The sequence below is a fragment of the Misgurnus anguillicaudatus genome, chromosome 19 (genome assembly GCF_027580225.2).
Source record: "Misgurnus anguillicaudatus chromosome 19, ASM2758022v2, whole genome shotgun sequence".
NCBI lineage: Eukaryota > Metazoa > Chordata > Actinopteri > Cypriniformes > Cobitidae > Misgurnus > Misgurnus anguillicaudatus.
Window position 1 is genome coordinate 3199386 of NC_073355.2, and position 8816 is coordinate 3208201.

The 8816-nt window shown below is 36.3% G+C and overlaps 1 protein-coding gene and 1 long non-coding RNA gene across 3 annotated transcripts; one reads left to right on the forward strand and one right to left on the reverse strand.

Annotated features, from left to right (window-relative positions):
- Nucleotides 1–271: 271 nt before the first annotated feature.
- LOC141350959 (uncharacterized) lies at nt 272–2766 on the forward strand. Of its 2 annotated transcripts, XR_012359066.1 has the most exons (3): nt 272–1039; nt 1460–1514; nt 2060–2766. It is a non-coding gene; the product is annotated as an uncharacterized lncRNA (long non-coding RNA). The 2 variants fall into 2 exon arrangements; XR_012359065.1 differs by having other exon boundaries at nt 1460–2766.
- A 1998-nt stretch (nt 2767–4764) lies between these two features.
- Nucleotides 4765–6474, reverse strand: LOC129445981 (uncharacterized). The gene is made up of 2 exons (XM_055206975.2): nt 5976–6474; nt 4765–5888 (listed from the first exon to the last, which is right to left on the reverse strand). Exons 1-2 carry the CDS (start codon nt 6183–6185, stop codon nt 5241–5243), a joined length of 858 nt encoding a protein of 285 aa, XP_055062950.2. The 5' UTR covers nt 6186–6474; the 3' UTR covers nt 4765–5240.
- Between the last annotated feature and the right edge of the window lie 2342 nt (nt 6475–8816).

An 8816-nucleotide genomic window follows, 5' to 3' on the forward strand; every position in this document is an offset into this window, starting at 1 on the left:
AACATTCCCACATGGTACTATTTTGGTCAAATAAAAACGTTCCCGATATGACTGTAGGAAGACGTCCCATATTGGTTATCCTGTGGTCACAAAAGAACGTTACAGACAGGACTTTTGGAACATATACAGAACATTCCCACATGGTATTATTTTGGTCATATCATAACGTTCCTGATATGACTGTAGGAAGACGTTCCATATTGGTTATCCTGTGGTCACATAAGAACGTTACAGAAAGGACATTTGGAACATTAACAGAACATTCCCACATGGTACTATTTTGGTCATATCATAACGTTCCTGATATGACTGTAGGAAGACGTTCCATATTGGTTATCCTGTGGTCACAAAAGAACGTTACAGAAAGGACTTTTGGAACATTTACAGAACCATCCTACATGGTCCTCTGTTGGTCATATAATAATGTTCCTGATATGACTTTAGGGGGACGTCCCATATTGGTTATTCTGTGGTCACATGGCAACGTTACAAAGAGGACATTTGGAACATTAATAGAATGTTCTCACATGGTCCTCTGTTGGTCGTTTAATAATGTTCCTGATATCACTAGGAGGACAAAATATTAAATTACAGTTAGAGCATTTTATTTTTATAGGCAGTTAATACAAAGGATGTGTCAATGTGCAGTGGACCATACAAACAAAGTAATAAATAAATGATTTCAGAATGAAGAAAAATAAAAGAGTGATTCAGTCTGCACTATCGTACATCAGACAAAGACAAATTAAATAATTAAATAAGACTTTACATTAAATTGTGTTAACAAGCACAAAAATACTAGTAAATAATATTATACTAATATGTATTATGTTGTACTCTCTGAATATGATGATGTAGATTGCAATGCATCTTGGAAACAGTAGTCAGTTAACAGCAACAGCGTTCAATACGCTTTATGAAAAGTACTACCTTTCCCATAATGCTACAGCTTACAAGAGGACCCGGAAGTCGCATGAAATTCAAACTGCCACACTTGACGACGCGTGATCTTTGTTTTGTCTTTATATAATACTGTAAGGTAAGTTAAGATACTTTTCTTTTTAAACCTACATAGATTTCACTCGTTGTTCTACAGCGAGTTACATGAATGTTTCTTCTGTTTATTTGCTATTCTTTTCTGTGATGTTTTTTATTTCTATGTGAGGCTATATATTCTTATTTGCCATTTAAAGTATAACGATAAACATGCAGGCTTACAGTGAGCTAAACAATTTTCATAAAGAGGATGTTAAAAAAATCTTTAAGATGTTCGATCTTTACAAAATAAATTAATGCTCAGCCCACAAAGATGCCAACCGAAGATCAAATGTTTTGTGTACAAAACAAAAAAATTGACACTTTTTGGAAATACTGTTGTAAAGGAATTTAATACCTAAGAATCATAAATTAGCGTTTGTCTTACAAAACAAATTTAAAAATTATTGTGCTTTGTTTGCAGAAGTCATGTACCACACATTGTCAAACCTGAAGAAGTGTATCTTCCTGCAATCTGGGTAAAGAAGGTGTAACTTTAATACACATTATTTAAAAACATAAGAGTCATGTTCATTATTTATCTTTGTGTAATTTGATTTAAATTACAATATTGAATGTATTGAATTTGTTAAATTTTGTATGAGGTCATTTCTTGTATGGGTTAATTTGCCTAATATTAGTATTAGATACAAAAGCACAAGTGTTTTGGCTTAAAAGTGACAGCATGTTTTAAAAATGTTTCAGGTACTGGGGTTGGATTGTTTGAAGTAGTAAAGAATAATGGCAAATAATGAAGCAGGCAATAAAAAATACTTGACCAAGAAGTTTTGGAGCTTAACATTTTTGTAGTTTGTAATTGCTTTTTACTTTAAGTTGGTAATTTGAAAATCTTTCTGGAAGTCTGAAATCTTCCTACATATTTTTTTCAAATCTCGATTTGAATGTTAAAAATCTTAGTTCTTGGATTTGTGATGTTTTGTAATATGTGTTTTTGCCCTTACTTATGCATTTTATGTAAATATATTTTTAACTGGATTTGTATTTGTATGCTCTTATTCTGCAGGCTCCAGACCTGGAGATTGAAGTTCCTAAAGGTTGATGTTTATCAAGCTTGTGACCTTATCACATGGCGTTATTTTTTTACATTTATATATCTAATACACATTTGCACATCTGTAAACATAAATTTAATATTTTGTGGGCTATTTTTTTTTTATTTAACCAGTTGTTGTATATTGAAATATGTTACATTTTATGCACTCCAAATGTAAATGTTTTGTTTTAATTGCATCTTTATTGTTTAAAACAATTTAATTAATGTGGGTTTTTGTTAGCTTTTATGTTATTCTTGTATTTTTTGGCTATTTATTTGTTTTTGTTTTTTATTATCCTTCTGTTAATTTGCCAGATTTTGACCTTCTATTTGTTTTTCCTGTAATCTCACTTCAATTATTTTTTGTGTTTCTCAATGATACATTTTTGTCACAGTCCCAATTTGTTCCTGCTTGTTTCTCCACTGTCAGGTGGTTCCCCGTTCATCATCCATTTGGACTTCATTTCCCAAAATCCTTTTCACTCTCTCACCTGAACTGTGTTTGTTATTATCCTCACCTGACAGTCATCCCCCTCATCACTCCATTGTCTAAATACCCTGCTTTTCCCTTTGTCTAGGTCAGTTCTTGTTTATAGTGATGTGTTGTGTGTTTTGCTGTTTACCAGTTTCCATGTTCCTTGTTTTATATTAATTAAAGATTATCATTTTGGATTCATCATGATCTCCATCTCATCCTTTATCCTCCACCACACCAACCATATCAATTTCACAGAAATATATATTGTTTGAGTTATGGCTATGTTCTGGGGGTTCTGGATAAGTTGTGGGTGAGTCTCAAATGTTCTGGGAACTTTACTAGGCAATGTCCTTAACACCAGCGGGTCGTTCTGGGAACATAAAATTTCTACATAAAATATGGTTCCCTTAACATTTCCAGAACGTCCTGAATGTTCCGTGAAGGTCTGCCAAATAACGTCCTTCAACCTTTTAAAGAACTCCACATCACGTCAGTCTTGGAACGTTCTGGGAACTTTACTGGGCAACGTCCTTAACACCAGTGGGGTCGTTCTAAGAACATTATGGGAACGTAAAGTGTACATAAAATATGGTTCCCTCAACATTTCCAGAACGTCCTGAATGTTCCGTGGAGGTCTGCCAAATAACGTCCTGCAACCCTTTAGGGAACTCCACAACACGTCCGTCTCATAACGTTCTGGGAACTTTACTGGGCAACGTCCTTAACACCAGCGGGGTCGTTCTAAGAATATTATGGGAACGTAAAGTGTACATAAAATATGATCCCCTCAACATTTCCATAACGTCCTGAATGTTCCATGGAGGTCGGCCAAATAACGTCCTCCAACCCTTTAGGGAACTCCACAACACATCCGTCTCATAACGTTCTGGGAACTTTACTGGGCAACGTCCTTAACACCAGCGGGGTCGTTCTAAGAACATTATGGGAACGTAAAGTGTACATAAACTATGGTCCCCTTAACATTTCCAGAACGTCCTGAATGTTCCGTGGAGGTCTGCCAAATAACGTCCTCCAACCCTTTAGGGAACTCCACAACACGTCCGTCTCATAACGTTCTGGGAACTTTACTGGGCAACGTCCTTAACACCAGCGGGGTCGTTCTGAGAACGTTATGGGAACGTAAAATTTCTAGGGGGGTTGTACCAATGCAAATATATAAATCACAGCTGATTCCCACCTAGGAAACACACACAGGTACTTTCGGTTGCATGACCATACTGTATGGTATACAATAGAGTAAAAGAGGACCTCCTTAGGTCGATCTTTTGTGGAAAAGGAACAATATTAGCAACACAAAAAATAAGATATATGGCTGCACAAGTCAACTGAAGACCACCAGGTCAAGGGGAAGGTTTTCCTCCAGTCCCACCTGGATGCAATAGATGGTGCATTCCCAGACATCACACCTGAACACTGTCAGAGGTGGATAAGACATGGCAAAAGGTTCTTCACAAGATCCCTTGCCAGAAAAAAATCAGGTGTAATGTGAATGAGAACATGTGGCCAAATAGAAACGCAATAGATTAGATGATGAGATTTTCTTTTTTGATTTATTCTTCAGTGTTTTTTTCTGTTTGTATTTGTTTATTTTTACTTTTTTTACTGTAAATGGAAATAATATTGAATATCTTGCAGTAATGTCCTGTTGTAAATACTGCAAGTTCTTTACTGCAGCAATTCTGTCTACTTTTTTATAAAACGTACTCTAAGACGGATGATTCATTTTTGTCTTGCATTGCTGCAGCAAAACAATCATAATACATGCATTTACTAAACCCAACTAAACAAAAATATAAAAAAAGTTTTCAAAAAAAACCTCTATAATCTATAGTCTATAATCTGCTACAGTCTATAAGGACAGACTTACACATAAAGTTATGCAGTTTTTGTTTTTCCAGCTTATGTTTGTGTTTTTCATGACATTGTGTTATGATTGACTAAATGTTTTTGTTGGAAGAGAACATGTGTTGGTGATCTGGTATAACTAGTTGATTCTGAAACATGTTTACAGTGTTTTTGTAAACAGTGTACGAGTTTAGTTTACAATGTGTGATTTTGAGGATAAAATTAACTGTTTTGCCAGTTGTGTGTTTTAGGTGTGTTGGTGCGTTAAGAGTTTAGAAAATTTGTTAAAAGTATTGAAAAAAGTGTCATAGCAATCGTAAAAAACTGTATTACAGTTTTTTACAATCACTTTGCTACTATTTTCAGAACCTTGATGTCATTTTTCACAACTCTAGATACAAAACTCAAAACGGTAATCACTTGTAACACAGGCTGTCTAGTGTTCAAAACATTGCATTGTGCATTCACATCTTTAAAGACATCTTGCACTTGCACAATCATTGTTTCAAAACACAAATTTACTGTGAAATACCATGGAACCATAACTATAGATCACCCACACACAAGCAACTGATAGTTTCACTAAGTCATTGTTTGTACAATCATTAAATATAGTTCTACAAAATATGTGACTTAGGTTTCATTATTTTACTGGAGACTGGAGAGAATAGTACAGACACAGTGGTTTCATTGAAATACTGTATTGTGGAATTCACTGAAATAAATCACAACATTACATAGAATTAAAAAAAGAAAACAACAACAATACAGTATACTGCAAATTTACAGTAAGTGGTTCTCACTGCACTATGCGTCTATGTTTCCATCAACCCGGTCTTGTGGATTTGGCCACAGGTTCTCATCTACATCACAATGGATGTTTTCATTCGCTAAACATCTTTGAAATAATCTTCTGGCATGGCGAATCCAGGCCTGACACTGATCTGCTGTGATGTCATTGCATGCATCATCCATGGCCTGGAGAAGAGTGGCTTGTTCGTGAGGGTGCCTATCATAGACCTTCCACCTCCATGTGGAGAAAAACTCCTCAATTGGATTAAGGAAGGGGGAGTATGGAGGTAAATACAGGGTGCAAAATTGTGGATGGGCCTGAAACCATGCTTGGACCATTCCAGCATGATGAAACTGAACATTATCCCAAACTACTACATAGGTCACACCATCAGCTCTACAGACCTGATTTAGCTCTTCAAGGAAGGCTATGAGGAGAGCTGCATTATATGACCCAATACGAGGTCTGCGTCCAACCACTCCATCTTTGGATATAGCTGCACACATGGTGATATTAGCTCCACGTTGTCCAGGTACTGTGACGGTTGCCCGCTGGCCAATTACATTCCGACCTCTCCTCCTTGTCTTGGCTAGGTTAAAGCCTGCCTCATCCAAAAATAAGAATTTGTGATGGTTTTCATCAGCATCCATCTCCATCACCCTCTAAAAAGGCAAAAAACATTACTGATTACAATGACATTGAATGTTTGGGGATGTTTTCTCCCCCAAAACCAGGCAAATTGGTCATACCTGAACATACTCATTCCTCAGTTGCTTCACTCTCTCTGTATTTCTTTCAAAAGGCACATGGTATAGTTGTTTTAAAGACACCTGATGTCTTTTCAGCACCCGTGCAATAGTCTGCAAACTTATGGCTTCCACTTTTCTGAATACGTCTTCATTGTCCAAGATGTGCTGCCGAATTTCCCTAAGGCGAATATCATTCCTGGCCCGAACCATATTGATCACAGCCTGCTCTTGTTGGTCAGTCAGAATTTTGCTTCTGCCTCCCCTATTTGGCCAAGTCTCTATTCTGCAGGGAGAAAGTCACAGTAAGAACAAATTTAGAGAATTCACATTACACTCTGTGCTACACACACTGCCTACTGTATGCCCTAATTCACTGCAACAGTTTCAAATAGCTTAAAGTGTAGTTGATTCTGAAGACTTACCGGTTTTCATTGCGGAAAGTTCTGATGATTGAGGACACAGATGATCTTCTGAGGTTTGGTTGAAACATTGTAGCTGCTACCCAGCTAGAAATAAAAAGTTCTAAGAACGTTCCCTGAAAGTTCCCGAATGTTCCCAAAAACATTCTGCCAACGTTAAAAGCGGCTAGTTTTTTTTAAGTTCTAGGAACGTTTCTGTTGTCTGAACGTTAGAGTAATGTTACATTTTACCATATTTAAACGTTATGACAATGTCATGTTTTAATGTTCAAACAATGTTTAAAACAACAGCTGTTTATTATATTGACTTGTTTAATAGTTATGTAAATGATAGAGAAACATTGCATTTTATTATTTTATAAAACATTATTTCTGAATGTTCAGTAAATACATTGCTGTAGAAAACTCAATTCACTTACTAGGCCCAGATGTTGATGCTTCATCCTAAGTCACCCTTATTGTGATTCGTGTTTGTTTTAGTTGGACTCTTGACACTTGACTTTTTGCCTACTAGTTTTTTTCCTGGTTGTGTTAATTTTGTGGTAATGCGCCACATTTGTTGTGAAGAGTTGTTGGTGTGTTTCTGTGGTTGTTGGTACATAATGGTAAAGATCATCACCTAGTTCATTTACTAATCAAAACTTTATTTTCTGCCAATATTGTATATTAGATCCAACTCTTTCACATCAGTTTGTCATTAAGGAATTTTAGAAACGTTGGACAAAAAATATCCGCTGTATAGTTGGGATGCCCAAACATCAAGAATCAGACTATGAATCTCAACCATGGTGACAATTAAAATTGTTAAAAAAAATCCTTATTTATCCATGCTGCAGTGCATGCTGGGAGTCCTGAATGAGGTTTGTAATTTGTTAATACCCAGCATGCATTGCAGCATGAAGTTTTTCATTTGGTTGTCGCCATGGTTGGGATTCGTGGTCTGGTTCTTGGTGTTTGTGCGTCCCAGTTATACGGCGGATGTTTTTTGTCCAAAGTTTCTCCAAAGTTCTTCTCCTTAATGACAAAATGCTGTGAAGGTGCTGGATCTCGTTTACATTTTTGACAGAAAATAAAGTTTTGATTAGTAAATGAATTAGGTGATGATTTTTACCATTATGTACCAACAACCACAGAATAACACTATTAACTTGGCATGTTCATAACAAATGTGGTGCATTAACACAAAGTTAACACAACCAGGAAAAAACTAGCAAGCAAAAAGTCAAGTGTCAAGAGACCAACTAAAACAAACACTAATCACAATAAGGGTGACTTAAAATGAAACAAACATCAACATCTAAACCTAGTAAGTGAATTGAGTTTTCTGCAGCACTGTATTTGCTGCATACAGAAATAATGTTTTGTAAAATAATAAAATGCAATGTTTCTCTATCATTTACATAACAATTAAACAAGTCAATATAATAAACAGTTGTTGTTTTAAACATTGTGTGAACATTAAAACATGACATTGTCATAACGTTTAAAAATGGTAAAATGTAACATTACTCTAACGTTCAGACAACAGAAACGTTCCTAGAACTTAAAAAAAACTAGCCGCTTTTAACGTTGGCAGAATGTTTTTGGGAACATTCGGGAACTTTCAGGGAACGTTCTTAGAACTTTTTATTTCTAGCTGGGTACATTCATTGTCATGCCATGATTTATGACGTAGTCTACAACCATCGCTCTGATTTCATTCGAAACCCTTTGCTGTTGCTGCCGTTGTCTAGGTCTGTGGTTTTGTCCTCTTCCACGTTCACCCACACCTCTCAAACGAGGCCCATGCCCACCTCTCAGACGAGGCCCATGCCCACCTCTCTGGTGACGCCTAAGCCCTCCTCTATGACGAGGCCCACGGCCACCTCTCAGACGGGGTGCTTGCCCCCTTCTATTCCTTTCACCACCATGTAATCCTAGCCTTTCACCTTCCACTTCTGGCTCCATGTCCTCACTATGATGAGTAGGCTACTACATACCACTCATCTTACTTATATATGTGTTCAAATATGTGAAATCAATCAGCAGTAATGAGCAGCAATTAACTCGTTAAAACCACAAAAGCAAAGAGTGACATCTTGCATACAGTAATGTTGAATATGAAAATGTGTTCTGTAGAAGAGGTACATGGGACCATAAAAGCCATATCTGATAAAGAATGAAATATGACATCCATAGATAATGTATTCCATCTGGGTGATATTCTGTGGTAGCCTACGTAATTGGTGTCAAATGATCTATCCTGAAACATCCTAAATATGGACTCAATTGTTCAACAATTTCCATAAAAGCTATGCTTCAAGAGTAATGCAACAGTTACTTATCATTTTGGGCAGTTGTATTGATTGATAGTTAGATCATTGTAAGAAAATGAATAGACACTTTTTGAAATGTGATGTGTGACTAGCCTTTTGAAACAGTA